The following is a 26,719-nucleotide window of genomic DNA, read 5'->3' on the forward strand; positions in this document are numbered from 1 at the left end:
CGAACTAACCTAAGTCAGCAGTTTTGAGCTTCCCTCCAAAAAGTCTCAAGACTCCTGGAAAGGGGAGGGGGAAATTAACAAGAAATAAAAGTGACAGCAATAGGAAAAGATCAAAACATAACAGCCATCTAACAACTGCATATCTGGTCTTTGCATCAGGATAAAGACCCCAAATTCATTCACACTGTTCCCCTTAGCTTTTGAAACACCACAGTAATTTATCACGTAGAACAGAAAAACTTAGTTGCTACCATCACGTTGCTGGGGAAGAGAAACTTTTAAAACTTTTTCTTATAAAGACGCCCTTGCTTCGTTAGTAAAATCTTACACTGAATAGACAAGCCACATTCAAAAAACACATGGTAATCAGAGCAAAAGTGTTCATCAAAAACGAACTGACTTTTTACGATCCGGCTATTTTCTTCTGCTGCTTTCAAACGCATTTCTCCTTCATGCAAAACTCTTCTTTGAGAAATCTAGACACACTCCGCTGAAGGGTTCGGGGTGGAAAGTACAAGGTGAGTGGATAAGGAAGACCTCAGGATTGAGGTTAGCTTACTTTCGTGCCTGGTCCTGAAGTGAAAACGAACAGAGGCTATGGACCACAGCCTCTCTGGCAAAGGCTGCTGGTTGGGTGGGGTGGGTCAGCGCACAGTCAGGAGTGTCTGGTACCAAAGACAGGGGACTATGCTTTCTCCGTTCATCTCTTAGCACACCGGTTCTTCCCAAGCTTCCTAAATGCGGGAGCGCGCGCGCGTGCGCGTGAACACAAACACTCACACACTGGGATTCACGCGTGCGCAGAGCACTCTTCGATGGCCCCCGCCAAGGTGCCCTTCCCCCTCGGTGGGCCAGACGCCCAGGTCGCTGAAGAGGAAGAGGGCGGAGCCAAGGGGGAAAAAAATGCCTTCCACCCTCAAGATTTTCTACCCGCTAATTTTCCGAACCACGCTTTGGGAAGTTTGTTCCGGGCGACCTCAGAGCTTCCCCATCAGCGAAGTGCCAACCACAGCACCGGTTAAACCCGACACGGGCCCTTACGCGCAAGACCCTCCCACCCGGTCTCCCCTTCTCGGTCTCTTCACCTAGGCCGGGTTCCCTGGCAAAACTCGCGAGACTTTGTGAGAAACCAAGCAAAACCCTGAGTAGATTAACAAGGAGGGACTTCGAAGGGACCTGCCCCCATCTCTCGCGCATGTCAGTGAGAAGCTGCAAATAAATCTCTTGGCTCTGCCCCGATGGTGACGCAAACAAGAAAATCTCGCGAGGCTGGATTGCTGTGGGAGCCCTAGTCAGACGCGGTTCCCTGGCCAGTGATGGGGCGCCTCCCTGCTGACCCCTCAGCTACCCCTCGATTAACTGTGCAGTGTTCTGTGTCTGCTCTCTGAAGAAGCTGAACAAACAAGAGGACTCTCTCACTTGGGTGCATAGGTCCCCGTTGGCAGAGGCTTTTGAGTCCTAATCGCCACAGCTGACGGCTGCGAGGGACTGAGACCAGAGTAAGTGGAATTAAGGGACAAGTACAGGCGTAGGGAGCCTCAAGCTTCCTTTCCCTGGGGCGCTCTGGTGCTGCGCCCCTTTTGAACTACCGGGCGCCCGGCCCTAGTCATTGCTCCCCGGCGATTGCCCCCTCCTGAGAGCGGTACAGTACTTCCCTTCCCCGGCGTCAGCTCTGAGCTCCTCTTTCCGGACTGAAGTGCAGAAAGTTTAATGAAAAGCTGTGGCCCTGGCCCTCTGGACACACCTTCCGTATCGGTTTTCTTCCTGCCGAACCCACCTGAGAGCTCACCATTGAGGGGAGAAAAAAGGGACCCTTTCGGTTTTCAGCTTAGCTCTTTGCAGCATAGGATATAGACAGCTAGTCTCTTTTTTCTTGAAACTGCTCTCCAAGGAATACTACTTTTTTTCTTGGTTTTCCTCCTCCTTTTCATCTGCATCCCATTTTTTATAATGGTACCAGTATCCATCCTGCTGTCCAAACTAGAAACGTTCGTCTTTGATTCTGCAATTCCACACGCGCTGCACTGTATTATTTCACCGTCATTGTTGCACTTTGCCTCCCCCAGCCAGGTTGCCCCACATCACCCATCCCAATGAGTTATCATTCTGAAATTCAAATCTGTTTACATCACTCCTTAAACTTTTTCAATAACCGCATTGCTGACAGAATTGTTTCCTAATGGGTAAGCAGTATCATACAGGACCTTCTATTATCTGCCTCTGTTTTACCTTTTTAGTCTCATCTTGCTTCTCCAAATACTACCTTACTATCCAACAATACGAGACGACTGGCTGTTTCTCCAATCATGGCACGCACTTACACATCTCTGTGGCTTTGTATGTGCTGTGCCATCAGTCTAGAATGCTTGCTCTTCCTTTTTTAATGTTTTTTACCACCTATCAAAATCCAGTTCATAGATCATTGTTACCTCAGATCCCCCAGGTGACATTGATAATGCTACTGTACTCCCAAAGTACTTGAAACAGTTCTGCAGTATTTATAAGGTTGTATTATTTACTCATCTGTCTGTCTCTTGTGTCAATTTGAGCTTGTATCTGGAATCATGTCTAATTCATCATTGTAACAAACGCTAGTCTAATGCTTGGCACATAGCAGGCATTATTTATATATACATATGTAAAAATATGTATAATGTAATCGTTCTAAAGATTGACCATAGGAGTCCTAAGTGCCCTTAAAATCATAGAATTTTTAGAGCCAGAAAGAACCTTGTGTATTGGCTAAATGGCCACTGACCTATTTTGAATATAAGGCACCATGGACTCCTAACACAGAAGTAGTTGTACTCTTAGTATTTGTTGATTGAAATTATGCATAATGGCAAAAAACTATGATGCTTTTAATTGGTTTTTTTTTTTATTATACGAATATGTGTCTATATTTGTAAAATAGTGGGCTTTATGTGTGAGAGAAATATTTTAGACTACAGGCCATGCTTGGTGTATGAACCTCTATGCAACTCTCTCAATGACTCCTGGGCCCATTGGTTAGAAATAACTGGTTTAGATCAAGTTACTTCCTTTTTGAATTGTCATATCTGTTTGAACATATATGTGATGCAACTTATATTTAACCTGTGTTCTTTCAAATTCTGTTTCTTCCAACTTTAAAAATTCATCTTCATAAAGCTTCAAACCTGTTCATTCCATCATTTTCAAGGACTGAAAATTTTCTGTGCTTTCAAATACACTGATGTGTCTGTATAAGGTGATTGTTTTTATATGTACTTTACATATATTCTTCCTTGATCTTTTTGGATTATAAGTTTATAAGAAAGCCATACGATGCCTTTTTATTTTTCTGTTTCCATATGTGTCTGTTAATATTATCTACTAATTGACATTAGAGGTACCTGCCTGAGCAACCTAATAAAAGTTTTCAACTAATTAGATTGTTGACATTTGAAGACACTTCAATAGCCTATTAGTAGTCACAATATTTCTGTAGGTCCAGCTATAGCATACTGGATTTTTGGATAAAAAAGAAAGAAGAGTGACTTGAATTTCTTTAAAATTTTGTTAACCAAAATCTAAAACTAAACAGCTGTCAGTGTTGTCATGGGTGGGCGGTGGTTTCACTTTAATCAGCAGCAGAATGTTCTGAACCATCTGCCAGGAGTCTGACTCTGAATGTGTTTGAGTGGTGAAATGGGTGAGAATATAGGTGATGCAAGTGGAAACCTGCTCTAGAAAAATTTCACCTGTAATTTGGGCCTACCTGTAGCAGATAATGTAAGTATTAATTAAGATAAGCACTATAAAAATAGGCAGATAAATTGAGAATACCTTTTTTTTTCCACTGAATTCTATTTTTAAAACTTGTTAGAGAATTTGGAAACAATCTTCCCACTCCTCTTATTGACTAAAAAAGAGAGGGGAAACAATGTTTTTCAAAAAAGATGGCAAAGTAAATGCATATTATAAAATATTTTCAATTTTTCTGTGGTTTCACATACAGGAAATGAACATACAGATTCTTAGAAACTCTGTCACTGTTTTTCTGAATGCTGATAAAATTATGCTTTGAATTACTGATGTTTAAAATTCATTTCTCTGAATAGCATTATTTTTATAGTTACAAAACCAATTTTAAGTATAGTTTATTTTGATAGTAGTATTTTTATGCAATCCAGGGAATGTTTTTTATTTATTTATTTTTAAGTATATTTTATTGATTATGTTGTTACAGTAGTTCCAATTTTTTTCCCCTTTGTCCCCTCTGCCAAGTACCCCCCATACCTCCAGCAATCCCAGTCCCCTTAGTTCATGTCCATGGGTCATGCATATAAGTTCTTTGGCTTCACCCTTTCCTATATTATTCTTAACATCCCCCTGTCTATTTTGTACCAACCGATTACATTACTTAATCCCTGCACCATTTCCCCAATCTCCCCTCTTCCCCCTCCCAGCTGATAACCCTCCAAATGATCCCCATACCTATGATTCTGTTCCTGTTCTGGTTTGCTTAGTTGGATTTTGTTTTTCTTTTTTAGATTCACTTGTTGATAGTTATTCATTGTCATTTTAGTGTTCATGGTTTTGATCTTCTTTCTCTTAAGTAACTCCCTTTGACATTTCATATAATAATGGCTTTGTGATGATGAACTCCTTTAGCTTCTCCTTGTCTGGGAAGCACTTCATCTGCCCTTCCATTCCAAATGATAGCTTTGCTGGATAGAGTAATCTTCGTTGTAGGTTGCTTTTCATCACATTGAATACAGCTTGCCAGTCCCTTCCTGCCTGCAAAGTGTCCTCTGAGAAATCAGCTGATAGTCCTATAGGCACCCCCCTGTAGGCAACTCTCCGCCTCTTTCTTGCTGCCCCCAGGACTCTGTCTTTATCTTTCACCTTTGGCATCTCAATCATGATGCATCCTGGTGTGATCCTGTCTGAGTCCAGCTCACCCAGGACCCTCCATGCTTCCCAGACCTGTATGTCCATCTCCTTCGCAAAATTTGGGAAGTTTTCCTTATTTTTTTTTTCAATTCTTGCTTCTTCATTCTGCACTGGTTGACTGTTTTTTTCTTCCTGATGTTCCAAATTATTGATTTGAACCCCGGTTCACTCCCTTCATCATTGGTTTTGTGTAGATTTTCCTTCGTTTCATTTAGCATAGCCTTCACTTCTTCTCTTAGGCGTTTGCCATGCTCAAGCATATCAGTCAAGCCTGTGAGCATCTTTATCATCATTGTTTTGAATTCTGCATCTGTTAGGTTGTCTATCTCCTCATCTGTTAGGTTGGCTACCTGCTTATCGCTTAGTTCTCCCACTGGAACCTTGATCCATTCCCTCTTTTGGGCCATACTTCTCTGTCTCCTCATTGTGACAGGCTCCTGTATTTGTTTGCCTCCACATCCCAGGTAGAGCTGTTGCTCCTGTTACGTTGTAAGGGGCAGAGCCTTAGGGACTTGTCAGTGCATGGCGACCTCTTTCACCACACTGAGGCGCTGCATGTGGGGGAGGGGTCCAAGAGGGAACAATGCTGCCTGCCTAGCACTTGCCCCTTTTCCAGGCACCTCTCCCACTTCTGTGCCGAATTGGCACCCCTCTAGCTGCTGCCCTGGCCATTGTTCCCAGAGTGGGTGGGTCTGTGGATGTTCTAGGACCGTGGGGGCCCTTTAAACAAGCGGACTCTGCTGAGACCAGCAGTTTCTGCCTCCACCCCAACCCCTACTGGTCTGCACAGTCAGAAGCAATGAGGCTTGATTTTCCCCAGTGCTGGGAGTATGAGCTGCAAGGTCCCGGTGAGGAGCTGGGAATGCTCCCCAGGTGTCACTCCTGACTTCTTAAAATGTGTGACTGCACTTTCTGCTGGCCTGCTGCTGCCGCCACCACACCGAATCCTCTCTGCCTGGCTCTGCCCCTCCTACCTGTCTGGATGAGTATTTCTTCTTTATATCTTTGTTTACTGGGCTTCCATGTAGTTTGATTTTCTGGAACTTCTGGTGGTTTCTAGTTTTGAGGTAGTTGTATTCCTTCTTAGTTGTGAAGGGAGATACAACATGTCTGTCTACGCCTCCATCTTGGCCTGAAGTCGGGAATTTTTTTTAAAGGGAATGTTAATTGTAATTTCAAAAAGCCTATGCATAAACATTTATTATTGGTCTTATAATTAACTATAATGCCTAATTTAAATGGATGCTAGGCTTTTATTGTAAGGAAAAATATTTGAAATTTATATTTTTCATCCTTCATTTACACTCCTATTTTCTACTACTGGCTTGAAATGATTTTTTTAAAATATTTTGGAAATCCATTTGGTGAAATAGGGTCAGGGAATTTCTAGTCAGGGAGACTGAGATCCTTTTTTACAATATATAGGTAAAAGCAGACAGAGTCCTGGGTATCCCCCTTGGCTCCTGAGTAGATCACTAGACTAAGGATCAGAAATTCTATTTCTGATATACTACTAGCCTGGCTCCTGCCTTGCTGCATGGTGCAGTCATTCATCTCCTTACATTTGGAATCCCTGGAGCTATTTCCTCATTGGTGAAATAGGAATAACACTTGTCCTGCTGACCAAAAGACATTATTAGGTCATAGTCCTCAGGTTTAGAAAACTAATTAAACTGAGTTAATTAAAATGATGATACTGATTTTATTCAAGAGTGCTCTAGGGGTCCATTTGGATTAAATCAGGTTACAGAGAAGCCAAGATGTGGTAAAGCAATTTTGAAGAAAAAATGGCTTGCCATATCAGATAATGAGTTTATTTTACAACTGTAATAGTTGAAGCAGCATGGTATTGATATAGAGATTGATAGATAAATAGACCCAGAATAGAATAAAGAGCTCAGAAACATAGCCATGCCATTTATTAAAAAACATATAACAGGTGTGGCACTAATATTTAGTGGGGGTATTCTAACCATACACACACACACACACAAAACCGATAATTATGTGACATGACAGAGATGCTAATTATTGCTACAATGGGAATTATATTACAATATATATGTATCAAATGAACATGTGATACACCTTAAACTTGCATAATATATGTCAAATATATTTAAATTTCTAAAAAAAATTCAGTGGGAGAGAAATTTACTATTCAGTAAATGGAACTGGAGCAACTAGTTGCACACATAAGAAGAAAGAAAATATAAGTAGATGCTTGCCTTATATTATATATGCTGATAAAAGCCAGATGGATTAAAGGCAAAGACAAAACCTTGGAAACAGGGAGTTATTTTTGTTTTAATTAATTATTTGCTTGCTTGTTTGTTTATTTATTTTTAGAGAGAGGGGAAAGGAGAAAGAGAGGGACAGAAAAGCACTGCGGTTGCCTCTCACTCACATCCCCAACTGGGGACCTGACGTGCAACCTAGTCATGTGCCCTGACTGGGAACCGAACCAGCGACACTTGGCTCGCAGGCTGACGCTCAATCCACTGTGCCACAGCAGCCAGGGCCTCAGGGAGTCATTTTTTTAAGTTAAAAATTAACATGTTATAAAAGTAGTCCTCTTTTGGATAACAGTTCTATTCAGTTTAACATGTATACAGGGTTATGTAACCACCACTGCAATGAGGATACAGAATTATCCATCACCCCAGAATATTCCCTTGTGGCACACCCTCTATCCACCCCTACCTCCTGGCAGCTGCTGATCTTCTTATCCATCACTATAGTTTTGTCCTTTTGGCAGTGCCAGGTAAATGGTAATAGGATGTAATCTTATGACACCGTCTTCTTTCACTCAGCCTGATGCCTTTGAGATTCATCTAAATTGTTCCCTGTATCAGTACTTCACTCTATATTATTGCTGCATATTATTCCATTTTATGGACTGTATGTACTACAGTTTGTTTATCCACTCATTTCTCTACAATAAATACCCAGAAGTGGTATTGCTGGGTTACATGGTAGCTATATATTTAACTTTGTAAGAAACTGCCAAACCATTTTCCAAAATAGCCGTTATCACTTTGCATTCTCACCAGTATTGTATGAGAGTTCCAATTGCTCTATATCCTTACCAGCCCTTGGTATGTGAGTACTTTTTATTTTAGTCATTTTAACAGGGCTGTAGTGGATCTCATCATAGTTTTCATTGCATGTCTTTAACAGATAATGGTAATAAACATTTTCATATAATTATTTGCTATCCATATACCTTTTCTCTAAAGTTACCTTTATTGAGTTATAATTCATGTATCATATACCTTTATTGAGCTATAATTCACATACCATTTAAATGGGCGAATTCTCATTTAAAGTATACAATTTGGTAGGTCATGTATATTTAGAATTGTGCAACCCATCACCACAATTTTAGAATATTTTTATTACTCCAGAAAGAAATACTGTGCCTCTTAACACAATTTTAGAATATTTTTATTACTCCAGAAAGAAATACTATGCCTCTTAACAGTCACACACCCCATTCTCCCTACTTCTCTTGATCTCCCCTTATCCCCCCATGCCAGGCACCACTAATCTATTTTTTTGTCTTTATGGATTTGCCTCTTCTAAACATCATATCAATGGAATCATAAAATGTGCAGGTTTTTTGCAGCTGGCTTCTTTTGCTTAGCATAATTTTTCAATTTTTATCCATGTTGTCACATGTACATCACTCCTTTTTTTTTTTTTTTGGCCAAAAAATACTCAACTTTATGAATATACAATTTATTCATTCATTAATGAGTTGATGGATATTTGGGTTCTACTGTTGGGCTCTGAACGTTTATATATAGTTTCTGACATGGACACATTTACATTTTTGGTGTATACTAGGAGTAGAATTGCTGGATTGTATGTTTCACCCTCTGAGGAACTGCCTGACTTTTTCGAAATGCCTACATTGTCCATCCAGCAATTTATGAAAGTTCCCAGTTCTCTGGATCCTAGCCAACACTTATTATCTGTCATTTTTACTGTAGCCATTTTAATAGGTGTGAAGCATCTCACTGTGGTTTTGATTTGCATTCCCTTGATAGCCAGTCACGTTAACCATCTTTTCATGTGCTCATTGGCACTTGGGCTTTTTTTTTATGAGTGTTTATATAGTGTATCTTTTTCCGTCCTTTTACTTTTAAACTACTTATGTCATATTTGAAGTGAATTTTATACAGACAACATATAGTTGGGTCCTGTTTTTTAAATTAATCCTAATAATCTATCTTTCAAATAGTGTGTGAAGGACATTTATATTTAGTGTAATTATTCATACATTTAGATTTAGGTCTACCATGGTATCATTTGTTTTCTGTTTGTTCCTTTAAATTTTGTTCCTTTGTTTCCCTTTTTCATTTTCTTTGGGTTATTGAATGTATGTAATCCATTTTAATTCATCTGTTGTGGTTTTTTGTCTATTACCTCTATACAGTTTTTAGGGCAGTTTTCTAGGCATTACTTTATATATGTATGTAACTTTTTTACATTCTACTTATAATTGGCATTTTATAATTTCAAGTGAAATGTTGAAACTATTACTATATAAGTCCACTTAACTTCCTGCCTTTATGTTGTAGTTATATTTACATAAATTGGAAATTCATGAGACAAAAGTTATAGTTCTTATTTTCAAACATCAGACATTTTAAAGCACTCATGAAGAAAATAGTTTACTGTATTTGTCTAGATATTTACAATTTCTGTTACTCTTCCTTAATTTGCATGCTCTAAGTTCCCTTCTAATATTATTTTACTTGTCTCTGAAGAATTTCTTTTAGAACAAATCTAGAAATGAACTCCTTTTTTCTTCATCTGAGAATGATTCTTATTTCACCTTCTTATGTGAAGGCAATTTTTGTTGGCTATAGGATTCTGTTTTTTCAGCACTTTAAATGTTCCACTATCTACTGGCCTTTCAAGGTTTTTATTTGTCTCCAGTTTTCAGAAATTTGATTCTGATGTTTCTGAGCTTGCAACCGCTTGGATTTATCCTTTTGGGGGTTTACTGAGGTCTGGGAATAATGAAAACAGGAAGATTCCTGAGAAAGAGGCAAAATGTTGCATAATTTAAATTCATTAAAAATTGTTCCAGCTCTGGCCAGGTGGTTCAGTTGGTTGGAGTATCATCCTGTACACGAGAAGGTTGTGGGTTTGATTCCTGGTCAGGGCACATACTTAGATTGCTGGTTAGATCCCCAGTTAGGCGCATGCAGGAGGCAACCAATCAATGTTTCTTTCTTCTTTCCTCTCTCTCTAGAATCAATAAACATATCCTCAGATGAGGATTAAAATTATGAAAAATGAAAAAAAATTATTCCAAATATATTTTCATATTACTTGATTGATAACTTAGAATGTCCTTGGTAGGAGATACAAAGTATAATAGTATTTTAACCATTGCGAATATTATGGCTTTTCAACAGAGGACTTTTTCAGTCCATCTATAACAGAAACATGCTAGCGTGTTATTAGTATTTTTAGGCACATTACATATTCTTAAGCCATAGAGATAGGTTAGCCTATTAAATCCAGTGGGAGATGTTAAAAAAAATCTTCTAAGAATGGTTTTAGTCCTTGCTTCAGCTTCACAATTTTTTTCAGATTAATTTATTCACAAATAATGAGGTATGCACTTGGTCACATCCTTCGCTTTCCATCACGTTTTCCCATCAGTGTTTAGTATTGTGGCTAATTTTTTTCCTTCTGATAAGAGATGCTTCTTGGAATTTCTAGTGTCCATTTCAGGTTTTATCTGATGGTATCAGGTAGCTATTCTGATAGTGGCGGCTCTTATCTCATGGATTTTACAGCTTGATCACCCTATGTTTCTTTTTGGAATTTGTCAGGCCAGATTTTGTGTCTGTGATGGAATTTTTGAACTTTTCCAAGGATTTGTTATGATTTTCTAGTTTTATATGAGCCCCTTGCATAAGGACTTTTAGTCAAAGCAATCTTTTATAGAGTATTTTAAAATAGCTCCATAGTATCTATAGTATAGTAAATTATCTTGTATCTTTTTTTACTGTGTACTTTGTAACACAACGTCTACAAATTTAATAAAAGGATCTGCTTCCAAATACAATTCACTAAGGCTCCTGTATGTGATCAGATGATAAGCGATTTAGGCATGACCTATAGTATGTAAATTTCAGTAAGTTAAAAAAACAAAAAACAGAAAATGCTATGCTTCCTGAATCCTCTGGGCAAAGAATCCATAGGCATAGATTAATTGGAACTGAACCCTGAATCTAGATGAAGCCTTCCTAGATAATCACAAATCTTTTTCCTTTTTGAAATATGAAAAGGTTATGCTGTTTCTGGGGATATTAACTGAACAGCATGGCACCTAAGACCTACTGCCCATTAAATCCTATGCCTTAATTCAGCAGCTAAGGCTTAGCCTCCTTCCCTCAGTAATAGGCCTCCACTAAATCACCTTTATTGAGTTTATACTAGGTCTTTGAGCCTAATGTTACCATATGTACCAAGTCCCTATTGCTAAAGGAAACCACCCTAAAATTTCTACTAGTTGAGTAATTATGAACTATTGTTACTTTCTCCTTTTCATATTACCATCCACTGGAGTAACACTGTCACTACAACAACCCTACCTATTGAAAGAAAACCTTATGATTGTGTTTTCATAGATCAAGAAGTACCCAAGGCCAAAATTTGAATTTTCTTTCTTTCTTCTTTTTTTTAAATATTTTATTTATTTAGTTTTAGAGAGAGGGAAAAGAAGGGAGAGAGGGAGAGAAACATCAATGTGTGGTTGCCTCACGCGCCCACAGCTAGGGACCTGGCCCACAACCCAGGCATGTGCCCTAACTTAGAATCGAACTGGCGACCTTTTGGTTTGCAGACCGGTGCTCAATCCATTGAGCCACACCAGCCAGGGCCAAAATTTGAATTTTCTAGTACCAAAGCATGACTTTGCTGTCTGTTAATGAATTTTATATTAAAAACAAAAAGTGGCAATAGATACTTCAGTCACTCTGATAAAATTAAATTTCTTATGAGAGGCCAACTTAATCAAATGACTTAACTGTGCTCTTCTAAGACAGAGCAACTTACTAAAATAAGAGTAAATTTATGCACTAATAGCTGGATCATTTTGGCAATAATTCACTTTTTTGAAATGTTGCAAAGTAAAGACATTCCTCAGATATCCCTTAAAAACAATTCATTACTTGATGGGTTGATGCTACTACCTAAAACAATAAAGGAATATTACTCAACAATAGAAAAGAATGAAAAAGAATGCCATTTAAGGTAACATGGATGGACCTATTAAGCTAAATGAAATAAGTCAGAGGAAGACAACTATATCATTTCACTTATATATAGAATCTGTAAAAAGAAAAGAAAAAGCAACAGACACAGACCCATTGATATAGGAAAAAGCTGGTCATTGCCGGACAGGTGGAATCCTTTTTTTAATTTCCCATTAAAAAATTTATTTTTGCCATTTACTAAGAAAAGTGAAAGACTTAGTACTATAATGTAACTTTATATAAGAAGCTGAAGTTCCACCAGAAGAAAGTAGACACTGATTTATCATGACACATAGAGACTGTTTCAGATGGTCAGTAGTATGTGTTTGGGAACATCATCTCAGGTCACCTGGCCAAGCAAAAGCTAGGAAGGATCTTATAGTCACATTGTCTACAGAATCCAGACTAACAAAGTGACGTTTTTCACAAATGACAAGACAGGCAGTACCTTCATGACAAGCACAATTTCTGTATGATAGCAAATGTATTCATTGTATATGAATGTATTAATTCTGAATATGTCTGCAAATTGTTTGTATATGTCCTCATTTTTTCAAATATTTTAAATTCACTTTCAAACTTGTGCCATCCTAGCAGAAGCAACACCGCAGGTGTTCTTAAATGCTTTTTCTCCTTAGAGAATGAACAATCCTGTAACAAATGTAGCTCCAGAAGCATGTGTCTTAACATGAAACTAAAATAAGATGGCATGCTAGCTTTGTTTTGAGTCTTAATTTTAATTTTAATTACAGGTATTCCTTTAGAAATGAGTTGCACAATTGAGAAAGCACTTGCTGATGCTAAAGCTCTTGTTGAAAGACTGAGAGATCATGACGATGCAGCAGAGTCTCTGATTGAGCAGACCACGGCTCTTAACAAGAGAGTAGAAGCGATGAAGCAGGTTTGGTTTTTCCTTTCTTGTTGATTCTACTTTTTAAAAAAGCAGTCATTGACATTTATGTATTGCTTGAATCACTAACTTCTACTTAATTAGTATTTAGTTATTTTTTTAACATTCCCTCTAAAATTTAAAAGTAGCTTGACTTGTATGTTTCAGTTTTACTTTAGGATAGAATATAATTTTGTCATGTGACATATATATTATATATATTGTAAAACCTGTAGCCCTGATCACTTTTTTCTGACAAACACATTTGAATTTAGAAACTATATGAATATATTCAGTCTAGATACATTTGACAAAGACAAAATAATGTCATTTACTAATATAGACAAATATTTTCTCATAATTTTGTAATGTAGAAATGTCTATATTTCTCTTTATAAAAGTACTTAGGTGATGTTATTTAACAATAAATTTTTTAAAATAATGCAGGGTAATATCTAGTTTACAGCTTGTGCAGTTATTGCATTTGTACTTGCTACCTTATTTTTCATTTAATGCTGCCAGTTAAAAAAGAAATGAAAAAGGCTTCACTCCTTGATATCCTTAGTATTGTATATAAGGACTTTCCAGTGGGCTATGGAGTTTAGCTAAAGTTTAAGCCCTCTTCTGATAAAAATTTTCAACTCTAAGAGAATTATAAATTCTCTAATATTGTCATGGAAATCAATGGAGGATGTATATTCATAGCCTACTCTTAATGAAATTCATTCATTTGTAAAAGGAAGCAACCCTCAGATGATGGTTTTATCAAAGCTACTGAAAATAATGGAATAAGTTTACCTAGTTTGTTTTGCAACTCTGCTGCCCTAAACAGATTACATACCTCCCTAACTGTGCAGCTGTTTCATGCATTCCAGTGAACATAGGAGGTCTTTCCAGAAAGTATCCAGCCATGTAATATGAAAATAGAGACATTTATTGAAGAGGATACAAGATACAAGAAACATTGTACATAGGATAATGATGCCTAAGTGCCCTTCAAAGTCGTCATCTTGGGACCTCACACAGTTCTTCCAATCACCATCAGCTGCCCTGTCATATTTTCCTGAATCTCTTCAGTGGTCTGAAATCTCTTTCCTTTCAAAGGTGATTTTAGTTTTGAGAAAAGCCAGAAGTCACAGGACGCTAAATCAGGGCTGTAGAGGGGCTGAGTCACCTGGGTGATTTGATGTTTTGCAAAAAAAACTCCGCACAAGACGTGATGCATGAGCAGGCACGTTGTTGTGATGAAGCTGCCAATCCCCAGTTGCCCATAACTGCGGCCTTCTGAATCATCCGAATACTTTCCATGTAGGAATGTTCAAGCTTAATGTAAAACTTGATGCAGATTCATTGCTCTGCTTGCTCAGTCATTTTGAATGCGATGGCCACACAGTACACATGCTCACTCAATGACATATAGTGCCTCTACTGACTAGTACAGTGAAGTTGTCGTTCACACACATGCATTCCAGTCCACTCTCCTTGGCTGCTAGGTTATATCAGTGTCATGCAAACCATTCTCGTTATATCAACAATGGCTGGACTTTTTCTGGACAGACCTCATATATCCGGTATTAAGTTGTAAAAAAAAAGAGTTTGACAAACAAATTTAGAACCAGGAATGTTATAATGACTATAATGACTATGTTACTAAGTGACTCATCAAAATGCCTTAAAATGAAGGAGTACAATTTTAAAGTTAGATTCCCACTTACTAAAAAAAAAGAAACAGCCTGGCCAGTGTGATTCAGTTGCTTGAGTGTCATCCCACAAACCAATATGTTGTGGGTTCAATTCCCTGTCAGGGCACAAGCCTGCATTGTGGGTTCAAGTCTCCAGCTGAGGGATATACAAAAGGAAACTCTTTCTTCTTCCCTTCTCCTCTGTCTAAAATCAATAAGCAGCTCCTTGGGTGAGAATTAAAAAACACAGAGAGCCCTGGCTGGTGTCGCTCAGTGGATTGAGCACTAGTATGCGGACTGAAGGTGACCAGTACAATTCCCAGTCAGCACATGCCTGGGTTGCCAGCTAGGTCCCTGAATATTCAGGGTGTGTGAGAGACATCTAATCAATGTTTCTCTCATACGTCGATGTTTTTCTCCCTCTTTCTTTCTCTTTTCCCCTCTCCCTAAAAATAAATAAATAAAATGTTTAAAAAGACACACAAAGAAATAATAATATTGCATTTCTTTTGCACATGTTATTGAGATATAATTTACATACCATAAAACTTACTATTTGAAGGGTACGGTTTACTGGATTTTAGAATATTCACAGGGAATATTCTAACCATAATCATTAATTCCAGAATATTCTCACCCCAAACCCCCAATCTCACTTTCCCTAGCCCCTGGCTATCTCACGAGATTTGCATATTTTGAATATTTCATATGAATAGAATCATGCAATATGGGTCTTTTTGTGGCTCATTGTGTTTTCAAGATTCATCCATATTGTAGCAAGTATCAGTATCTCATTCCTTTTTATTACCAAATAATATTCCATTGTAAGGGTCCATCACATTGTGTCTGTCAGTCATCAGTTGATGGGCATTTGGATTGTTTCTATATTTTGGCTATTATAAGTAATGCTGCTGCAAATACTTATGTACAAGTTTCTGCGTGCACACATTTTCAGTTATCTTGGGTATATAACTTTGAGTGGAACGGATGAGTCATACAATAGCTCTGTGTTTAACTTTTTGAGGATCTGTCAGACGATTTTCTAGAGAGGTTACATTTTACATTCCCATCAGCAACCTGTGAGAGTTACTGTTTCTCCACATTCTCTCTAACATTTGATATTACTTGTCTTTTTGATTAAAATCATTCTAGCAGTTGTGACGTAGTATCTTGTATTGAATTGCATTTCCCTAATGAGTAATGATGTTAAGCATCTTTTCATGTGCAATTGGCCATTAATGTATTTTCTTTAGAACAATGTCTCTTTAAATCCTTTGCCAGAATTTTCTCCATCTCTGTTGAGATACAATCTACATAAAACATTGTGTAAATTTAAGTTGTACAGTGTGATGATTTACTAATCATATATGGTGAAGTGATTACCATAACAAGGTTAGTTAACATTTCCCTCATCTCGCATAATTAATTACCTTTTGCATGTGCATGGTGAGAACATTTACGATATACTCTCAGCAACTTTCAAGTGTATAATACGGTATTGTTAACTCACCATGCTATACATTAGAACTTATTTGCCCAGTTTTTAATGGGGTGATTTTTCTTGTCATTCAGTTGTGAGAGTTCTATGTTCTGGGTACTAGACCCTTATCAGATATGTGTCTCATATTTATATTTCCAAATATTTTCTACCTACATTTTCTTTTTTAATCTTTTCATTAGTATCAGGAAGAAATTCAAGAACTTAATGAAGTTGCCAGACATCGGCCACGGTCCACATTAGTTATGGGAATCCAGCAAGAAAACAGACAAATCAGAGAACTGCAACAAGAGAACAAAGGCAAGATATGTTGTTACTGCACATAGCGAGTCGAAAGAGAGCTTTAATCTGCAATTGCACTGTCACCTTGGGCCCTATTAATATTGTCAAAAATGGGGAAATAATAGACTGAATTTAATTTTTGATGCGAATCTCATCTCTTCTGTATGTCATATTGAGTTGGCCAAAAAGTTCGTTTAGTTTTTTTTTTTTTGTAAACTAAAGGATGCATTTTTCATTTTAACCAATAACTTTATTGATTTGGATATTTTGAGTAGGTCGGCTATCTCCTGCATGATATAACATTGATTGTTCTCAATTAATGTCTTGATTTGATCACTATCAACTTCAATGGGTCTACCTGACCACGGAGCATGTCCAGTGAGAAATCTCCAGCACGAAACTTCGCAAAGCACTTTTGACACATTCAATCAGTCACAGCACCTTCTCGATACACTGTACACATCTTGTTTTGTGTTTCAGTTACATTTTTACATTTCTTGAAATAATAAAGCATAACATGCCAAAAATGTTGCATTTTTCCATCTTCAGTATTAAAATGGCTACACAAAAGTTCACCAATTTTGATGTTTTTTTTAATGCACACTGATATGACAGCTTTCACAATACTATCTAACAAAATTATTTTGAGTGGAGTTGAAGACAACTAAGCACTACTAAGAGCCATTTTACGGAAAAAAGAACAAACAAACTTTTTGGCCAGCCCAGTATGTCTACATCATATTTATTGCCCTTTAACCTGTCCTACATTTGAATGTCTGCCTTGCTTATTAGAGTCATCTTAGATCCTCACCATAAATATCCCGTTTGTTCCATTGTTGTTGTCTATGAAATAACTCAGTTTCATTCTCTGTAATCCCACTGCTTTGTTCCCTGCCTTGGGTGTTTATAGTCTCTTTCTGGACTGTTCTATCTGATCTCTCTTCCATTCTCTTTTCCCCTGCAGTCCATCTTCAACACAGGCATCAGACTGATTTTTCAAAAATACATCTGATCAGTCCTGACTCATGTGGCTCAGTGGGTTGGGCATTGCTCTGCAGACTGAAAGGTCGCCAGTTTGATTCCCAGTCAGGGCACATACCTGGGTTGTGGGCCATGGTGCCAGGTATAGGGGCTTGCCAAGTGGTGGCTGATCGATGTTTCTCTCCGTCTTCCTCCCTCCCTCTCTCTCTCAAACATAAATTAAGAACTTTTTAAAAAAATCGGTTCATATTATTCTTTTGGTTAAGAGCCTGCATTATTCAGCAGGTCTCAAATAATGTCATTTTGCTCAATGTTGTTTTGTTATAACTTTGATGAGATGCCATAAGAACTTAACTCTTGTTTATATCCATTATCCTTTGGTAAAATTGATTTTGTTATACTCCTACGTCATTTTGCTCAAAGTCACAGAACCTGTCAGTGACATTAAGTGAGAACTTATTGTATACTTATTTCCTTATCCAATGGCCTTCAAAGTCAACTCCAAGCCTTTTCTGTCTTCTTCCCATACCTCTCTTCTCCGTGAAACCTTTGCTTTTGCCATCCCAAACTAGTTTCTGAACATACCATTCACTTTCATGCCTACTATTTAGAATGTCCTTTCCTTTATTTTTCAGCTCAAAGAATGCAAGTTCATCTCAAGCTTCTGGGAAGCTTTCGCCAATTTCTCCTCACAGACTTCTAATATATATTTGAGTAGATCTCCTCTCTGCACTTACCACATTGTATTATAATAACTTATGTATTTGTTTTCTTCGCTACACTCTGAGCTCTGTAACCTTTTGGTATTCCTAATATAGAGCATCATCTAATACCCAGTTGTCGTTCAGTATATGTTTGTTGAAATGGTTCTCCAAAAAATGAGTTTTAAATGGTAATTTAAAAAACTAATAAAGGACTTCATTTGATATCTTTTATTTGTCTACAGCTATACAGTTAGATTCCTATCCATTGTGCTTTCTTTTTTAAATACTCTCTTTATAAGTTGCTTTTTTTATAAATATAATATGAAAGAGAAAAGTTTGAATAAAATATACTGTTATTTTTCATAGAATTACGTACATCCCTGGAAGAACATCAGTCTGCTTTGGAACTTATAATGAGCAAGTATCGCGAGCAAATGTTTAGATTGCTAATGGCTAGCAAAAAAGATGATCCGGGTATAATAATGAAGTTAAAAGAGCAGCACTCCAAGGTAATCCACTCTACAAATATAATTTGAAATGGGAAAGAAGGACAATTGGTTAACTTGTGTTCAGATTTTTTAAAAATCACGATAAATATTTAACATGATAATTGAATACTTCATCTTTTTGACATTTTCTATTTTTCCTTTTTTTTTTTCATTTCTTGTTATATATCATTTTGTTAGATTTACCCCTTTAACTCCCATTGCTTCTAGTAGCTTTAATAAATAAAGGTAAGTATTCAATTCAAATTTATTTTTATAAGGTTACCTGCTTTTAAAAAATGCTTATTTTAATAATTTATGTATTGACATCTGTTGCAAAAGCAAAAATTGAAATGCTGAAAACCAAAAATTTGAACACAGGTAAAGGTAGATTTGTTTTTCTTAAAACTATTTTCTGAATAAGGCTAATTCATTCAAATTATAATCTTGACAATAATGGAAAAAAACATAGGGTCAGGGAGAGGAAAAGAACTAATGTATTAAAATTTTCTCCCCTCCCCACAAATCAAATATCAGGAATATCATTTTCAGAAATAGCTGCACTGGTTAAAAATTAGTGTTTTTCCTTCTGCTCATCTTACTTGTTGTCGTCCCTCTGTCTGTCCCCTTTGTGTATGACACTGTTTGCTGACAACTGCTATGAAGACAAGTAGAATAGTCTCTACCATTTACCTAACACGTTAAACTGAATTTTAATTGCTGGTATGAAATAAAAATATTAGATTAGATTGTGATTACTAGGCCATTATCTGTAATAGATAATGGTGAGCTAACTATTAGTAGTTATAACTAATATTATTTAAGAAATATTGTTTTAAGGTGTATTTTTATCTTAATTTTTGAAACACATTTTAGATTCTTTAAAATGTTTATTCTATTGTGGTGCTTGTAGGTATTTTTTAATTATTTAATTATTAATTCTATTAAAATTAAATACCTAGTAAGTAGATCTTTGTGTGATAACTTTTTATATTGAGGAAGTTAGTAACAGATACCTCTTTTGTCAAACAATAAAGTAGTAAATTAAATTAATAAATATGGGTTTAATGTTAATTAATTATGCTATATTCATCTCCTAACCAAAAGGAAAACATTGAATATTTATGTAGGATTCTTTTGAATATAAAATGTATCTATTGTTAATGAGATTATTATAAAAATATTTATATTTAAATGTGTAACTTTTTAAAAAAGGTACAGAGATGAATTGACTTAAAATTATTGGTAAAAAAAAAATGTGATCTCGAGAAATTCCAGAAATCTTTACATTTAATACCCTAAGAAATACATATTTTAAAATCTGAAGAGAAGAATACTATGACCAAAAAAATGCTTAGAATGAGATATTGCAGCTTGCTAGTCCAATCTGGTAGCAGCTATGACAGAAGTGAATTTTTTCTAAAATACATTAGATTTTACCATTCACCAGAGTTGTTTTATTAATTAGTAAAGTGAAACATTTTTAAACATAGCTGTAAACCTTTTTTTTGCATTATGTAAATAAAATTCATCATAAGCGCTATCCTTGCCTTCCATAAAATGACTATTCAATTACTTGTTATTAATTCTAACTAATACATATTAATGTTTGTGATTTTGATTTTTCCCAAAAAGGAGACACTTTGACAATTAAATGAACATCTGTTAACAGTTGCACTGGCTTAGTTATTATTAATAATAAGATGAATGAATGAATAAGTTCCATTATTCTATCATGGGAGCTTACAGTATAATGGGAGATACAGATAAAAACATGACTATCTGATATAAGGTAATATGTCATGAGTCCCCAAATAGTGATATGGATTATTACTGGAATATAGAGGAAGCAAGATTAGTTTTCATAAAGAATCTGGGATTGTGTAAGGAAAGAAAGAAATCCATCTAAATTCAGTCTTGAGTTAATTAGTGGGCTTTGGGTGCCAACAAGCAGAAGTAGGTGAGCAGAGAAACTGGTATGATAAAGATGCAGAAATAAGAGATTTTAAGACGTGTTTAGGTTCTAGTGCTCTGACATGCCTAAACACAAAAATAATTTTATAACACATTTACGGGTAACAGACTGAGTTACACATGACAGCATTTTTGGAATAAGAAACGCTTTTGAGACTACTGTAATACAGAATTTTGCCCTTACCCAAAGGTTTATGAGCACACATTTAAAAGTCAAAATGAGAATTGATTTTCAACCAAATACTCATTTTTTTCATTATTTTTGGACAGATACCTTTTTGGAAATCTTAAAAGAGCAAACATTTCAAACAGTTGGCTAACACGCATGAACTAACAACACTCATTCAGTTTTTAAATTACGGATAATGTCCGTATTAACATTATAATGACTCTATACTACAGATTGACATGGTACATCGTAACAACTCCGAAGGATTCTTCCTTGATGCATCTCGACACATCCTTGAAGCACCTCAACATGGACTGGAGAGGAGGCACTTGGAAGCAAATCAGAATGTACACTAAATAAAACAGTCAATTTTGGGGATGCGGATGAAAGGGGGTCCATTCAAAAAGTTATTTTACGTTAAGTTTCCTGCCAAAGTAAATCAGCAAATAAATGAAATTGCTTTAAAATGCTGTGCTTTTGATAGCCATGCAAAAATATAGAAACTTTAAGTCTGTCATTAATTCTCTGTGTATTGAGTCATACACATCCTGTTAGATAATGGCAGGCTTTAAAGGTTGTTCTGGTCAGCTTTTCACTTTGTTGCTGTATTGCTGCAAATTTAGTAAACTTCAGTTACTCTGTTTCTGGACATCAAAGATAAATTCTTGGCAGTAATTTTAATCTGATTTCATAAAAATTTTGTTCAAATTTTTTAAATTTTTAATTATTGATTTTTGAGGGAGAGAGAGAAATGTCAGTTTGCTGTTTCACTTAGTCATGCATTCATTGGTTGCTTCTTGTTTGTGCCCTGACCAGGCATCAAACCTGCAACCTTGGTGTATAGGGTTGACACTCCAACCAGCTGGGCTACCTGGCCAGGGCTATTCAATCAAATTATTAAATTAACTTTTAATTCATATTTTGACAGTTTGTGGTCCTTTAATTTGAGTTTACAATAAAATTGAAATGCCTTTGTTTAGGTGTCATTAAGTGTAGTAGTATGCACTCCATTGTGTCTTAACTGTTTCTTGGGTTTTTTTTAAACTTGTGGCTGGTCTTTATTAAGCAAAGTTGAAATAAACCTAAACAAAGGTTGCAAGTGAAAAAGGCATGTCAAGACAGTTCCAGGATTATTTTGCTTACACTTCTTGCCTTTAAAACAGTTTTGAAAGCACAGGTCTTGACTTCTCGTGTCCAGTAAAAGATCTATGATACTTCTCCAAAGATTTTAGTGTAATAAGTGAACCATCCATGAACTGGGCCTATAAAAATACTGTTCTGGGCCCTGGCTGGTATGGTTTAGTGGATTGAGTTACGTCCTGTGAACCAAAGGGTCACCAGTTCGATTCCCAGTCAGGACACATGCCTGAGTTGTGGGCCAGGTCCCCAGTTGGGGGTATGTGAGATGCAACTACACATTGTTTCTGTCCTTCCTTTCCCCTCTCTCTAAAAATAAATAAGTAAAATCTTTTAAAAATTAAAATTAAACAATACTCTTCTGTTTAAAGCATTGGAGTTTTTTTTTCTCACAATGATTTTATTAGGATAGACTTTGTCCTGAAAAAATAATGGTGGTATCTTGTTTTCTTCCACTTTAAAGTCAAAGAATTATTTGCTTCCTGTGTAGTTTTTTAACATAGTCAGTCCCATAGGATACAAACTGAGAAAGTTGTTTGTATTTAAAATGTTTACTCATTACCCTTATTCAGTTTGCTGCTGTAGTTATCTGTCCTTAACTTTCTTTTAAACATCAAATGCTCCCTTTATATTGAGAGGGATTTTAATCATTTTGCAGAATATGGCAGATGTTTGTCTTGATATCATTCTTGCTACCATCATCTAATTCAGGGCCGTCAAGCAGAACTTTCTGAAATAATGGAGATATTCTTTATCTATGCTGTTCAATATGGAAGCTACCCACCACATGTGGCTTTTGAGTACTTGAAGTATCACTAGTCCAGCTGAGGGACTGAATTGCTAATTTCTTTATCTGTATTTAATTTTAATTAATGTAAATTTAAATAGTGCTATATAGGACAGTGTCAATTAGTCCTTTATTTTGCCTTTTCTGTGTACTACCATTGACAGGTTTCCCCATTAAAATAATATCAGGACCTGCATTTTTGTTGTTTAAGAAAGTATTAAATGTGTTTGCTAAGGATATTTCTATTTGTTCTCCATCTTATTTCTTCCATAGTTTACTAGTTTTGTAGGTTTTAGAAGGGTCCTGTTCAAATCCTTTCTACAAATAGAAAATATACATCTATTTAAGAGACTTGTATTTATTTGGGGAGCTGTTAACTTTTGTATTTAACTTCTGGCCTTAATGTAGTAAAATAACCCTCAATTGACAGTGAACAATGGTCTATAGAAGCTTTTCATTTAAAAGATGATTATTCTCAAGCTTATGTTGATTTTAAATGTTTTATCTGTATCTTTCACTTGACTGTAAGCTCCTAGAAATCAGGGAACAGGTCTTCAAAGAATTCGTATTTCTGTTGCCTAGATAGTGCCTGGCACATTGTAGGTGTGCAAAAAAAAATGCAATTGCAAGAAATTTATGTTACTGCACCAAAAAATTGTGGATGTCTATTTTATACTGAAATTATATTTTGAACAGTTTGCAAAGAGGCTATTTAATATTTTAATACTTAAAAGCAGAACTATGTTCATTTTACTTGATACGTATTATCTATTATGTACTGAACACTAATGGGCAAATATAAACAAGATACAGTTTCTGCTGTCAAAGAGGATTATAATCTAAACAGGTTCTAGACTGGATTGAGGTAAATTTTTAGGTATGGACAATACAGAAAACATTGATAAATCATGCAATCTTCGCAGGAAAGAGATTGAGTGTCAGAAGTTCTTATCTTTCCCATTACTTTGATCAATTGTATAGGTAGGTGCAAAAAAGAAAAAGGTGCTGATCATTTGTAGTGAGAGGAATGTGAAATATGAGCACTCTTCTTACCAGTGGGTCTAGTTAAATTGTTCTGCTTATCCTTAATTCTAGTCCTGACAGAAATCTGATTTCAAAAGCACAATCGTGGTCAGTCAGCTTTCTTGTAAATATCTCCCTGATATCTTACATTCATGTTAAATGGCAACATATGAATATTGCATTCATGTTAAGTGGCAATGCAGATTTTATAAGAAGGAGAGGATCCAAAAATAAAAATAATAACAGTATTCACTAATTTGCAACTCCCAACTCTTTTTTTCTTTTTTTCAGGAATTACAAGCACATGTTGACCAGATAACTGAAATGGCAGCCGTAATGAGGAAAGCCATTGAAATTGATGAGCAACAGGGTTGTAAGGAACAGGAAAGAATATTTCAACTTGAAGTAAGTTTTAAATTATAAATGTGAGTGAAACTGCTCATATGAAGATTTATGCCAGGAAATAGATCCCATATATTATGGTCCTTTATTTTGTGTAGTGAAAGCATAAATCATTGTTGAATAATCCAAATAAGTAGAACAGACTTTTATGCTTTCAAAGCTTCATTTTGAAGTCATGTTGGAGAAGTTGGTTGTAGAGGGCCAAAACTTATCTCTCCCTAAGCATACAAGATTCTCTCATTCTTTATAACAGTAGTAAGCAAACTTTTCAAGTAAAGAGTCAGATAGTAAATCTTGTAGGTTTTGCAAACCAGACAGTCTCTGTTGCAGTGACTCAACTTGACCATTGTAATGCAAAATTTACAGTAAAATTTAATATACAGTAATAGGCCTCAAGCCAGGCTGTAGTTCGCTCATCCCTGCCTTACACCATTGAAACTTAGAAAGAAAAACCAAAGACATAGTGCTCGAGAATAAACCATTAACATTATTTTTAAATGTCTGCAAATTTCTTCCAGTAACTAGAAAAAAAGGCATAGTTGTTTACCAGTTCTAAATCTGGTCACTTACCTTCCTTGAAAAATATCACAACTTCTCAGCCAGCCCTTGCTGCTGTCGAATCCCAGCAAGGAAAGCAAACCAGATCGCTTGTCTTGCATTCCATGCTATCATGAAAAGTAATAAAAGTACTAAAGTACTAATAGGTTATAGTCCCAGGGTATTATTTACAAACTTTCTGAGTTTATAAAAATATAAATCTAGATGTTATTTTCTTTGATACTGTGATTGTAAAATAAGGCCGTTTCTGAGGTTTCATCCACAATTACAGCTGCATAAGTAAGACTTTGCAGGGGTGGAAGACATTGAACACGTGATTCCTACCTCTTTAAAAACGTGTTCTCTGGATTCAAATTGTCAACTTCAACTGCATATATCATTTAGCACATTTCTATCGTTTACAGAATTTGCTTTTATTTGTCATATGTTTGGCTTAAGATATGTTTGTACTCTTGTAGCTGCCTTGGTGACTGCATCTTTGTTTTTGTTTTTTTTTATAGCAAGAAAACAAAGGCTTGAGAGAGATCCTTCAAATAACTCGAGAATCATTTTTGAATCTTAGAAAAGATGATGTATCAGAAAGTACATCTCTGTCAGCATTAGTGACCAATAGTGACCTGAGTCTGAGGAAGAGCTGAAGTGTCTGTGAGCTTCTTACAAGGCTCCCAATGATCCCTGAAACTGGCCTACTAACGTGAATGGATTACAGAAAAATCGATCTCAAGCTACGCTTTTATTTTCTATAATATGTACAGTGTACAGTGCACTGGCAATGACCATTTTTAAGAGATAGCAACAAAAAGTGCTTAGTTCATGGTTATAGACTTTATTCCAAAACACAATTGAAAAGCAGAAACTAAGACTTTGTTAATTGCTGAACAAATTGAAGATCTCCACAACGACTGCTGAATATATCAAGAGTTTTCAGTAGTGCTCTTGGCTTTCTGGATGACACTTGGATAAACAGAAATATTCCCAGTAAATGTTTGGCAATTCATAAAATTACCCCAATTTTAAAATACAAATTTTGCCACAGTTTAATGAATGGAAGATCGCCATACTAAATTTTTGCCTCCCTGTTTGGTGTCAAAGTTAACAAATAGCTTATGTACCATGAGACGTCAGCATTTCTGATTGCCTGTCTACCTTCCCATTAATTTAAATTTTTGTCAAAGAAAATTCAGTTTGAAAAGCTGTAGGAATGTTTTATATGCACCATAAACAAAAGAGATAATTTAATTTTAGCTAACTTACCATAATTAATACTCAGCAAACAATTGTCCATAATTGCTAAGCATATGAAATAGCTTTTCAGGAATGAAAGAGAAGGAATACTACTTTCTAAGAAAGAAGATCTTATAAGAGATATATTTAGTAGGTTAAACTACTCCTTCAAAGAATAAGCTTTAGTTCTAAATCAGTAATGAAGGTGAGATTTTTCTCTTCTCTGGTTGATCTTAAAGAATATTATGGAGCTCATTTGGCTGGCAGAGTTGAAATGTTTGATGAAGCAAGTTAGGTATGGTTATTTCAAAGTAAATTGGGAAATCCTCTGCCTCATAAAAAGCCCTTTTTAAAAAGTAACTATTAAGAGAGATAGAAAAAGTAAATTAGTATTTAAAAAGAAATTTCTGGATCTGTTCTTAAGCACCATCTGGTCCTTATAACTGATCAGATTTTTCTTGTAACCTTTCAGTTAAAGAGGGACCCCAAAATTGAAGGAGTTGGAAGTATTTGTTTTATTTTTTATAAAATATATATCCAGAATTAAATTTTTAAATGTCACCAAAAATAGAAGTGTGCTTTATCATCAGTTGAAATCTAAACTTTTATTCTTTCGTGATGACTACAGAGTGAAAGGGTAAGAGTGTCAGATATGACTAAATATATTATGCTCCTTTATATTAAATACATATTAAAATTAGTACAATAGAAAATTTACTTTTGA

General features: G+C 35.9%; 2 protein-coding genes across 7 annotated transcripts in view; one reads left to right on the forward strand and one right to left on the reverse strand.

The window, feature by feature from the left end:
- INTS13 (integrator complex subunit 13) overlaps positions 1 to 1,106 on the reverse strand; it is a 30,181-nt gene extending 29,075 nt beyond the window's left edge. For 2 of the 5 annotated variants that reach the window (XM_090272946.1, XM_090272942.1), the window contains exons 1-2: positions 401 to 1,106; positions 10 to 54 (exon numbers count right to left, since the gene is read on the reverse strand). The gene's annotated coding sequence lies outside the window, so the exon portion shown is untranslated. The remainder of the gene's footprint in view (positions 1 to 9; positions 55 to 400) is intronic. The other 3 variants (XM_090272943.1, XM_090272944.1, XM_090272945.1) reach the window with 3 other exon arrangements.
- A 153-nt stretch (positions 1,107 to 1,259) lies between these two features.
- On the forward strand, positions 1,260 to 25,836 carry FGFR1OP2 (FGFR1 oncogene partner 2). Of its 2 annotated transcripts, XM_090275493.1 has the most exons (7): positions 1,260 to 1,499; positions 12,953 to 13,101; positions 16,452 to 16,569; positions 18,603 to 18,745; positions 21,098 to 21,211; positions 24,103 to 24,216; positions 25,272 to 25,836. In XM_090275493.1, exons 2-7 carry the CDS (start codon positions 12,967 to 12,969, stop codon positions 25,407 to 25,409), a joined length of 762 nt encoding a protein of 253 aa, XP_090131619.1. In that variant the 5' UTR covers positions 1,260 to 1,499; positions 12,953 to 12,966; the 3' UTR covers positions 25,410 to 25,836. The 2 variants fall into 2 exon arrangements, with proteins under 2 accessions (XP_090131619.1, XP_090131621.1); XM_090275495.1 differs by lacking the exon at positions 21,098 to 21,211.
- The last annotated feature ends 883 nt before the right edge of the window (positions 25,837 to 26,719 follow it).

The sequence above is a fragment of the Furipterus horrens genome, unplaced genomic scaffold (genome assembly GCF_987537825.1).
Source record: "Furipterus horrens unplaced genomic scaffold, mFurHor1.1.pri manual_scaffold_4, whole genome shotgun sequence".
Classification (NCBI taxonomy): Eukaryota; Metazoa; Chordata; class Mammalia; order Chiroptera; family Furipteridae; genus Furipterus; species Furipterus horrens.

Coding starts and splice junctions, on each gene's coding strand:
- FGFR1OP2 (XM_090275493.1), top strand. CDS start 12,967: ATGAGTTGCACAATTGAGAAAGCACTTGCTGATGCTAAAGCTCTTGTT. Junction 16,570..18,602: donor ACTGCAACAAGAGAACAAAG/GCAAGATATGTT, acceptor TATTTTTCATAG/AATTACGTACATCCCTGGAA. Junction 18,746..21,097: donor TAAAAGAGCAGCACTCCAAG/GTAATCCACTCT, acceptor TCTATACTACAG/ATTGACATGGTACATCGTAA.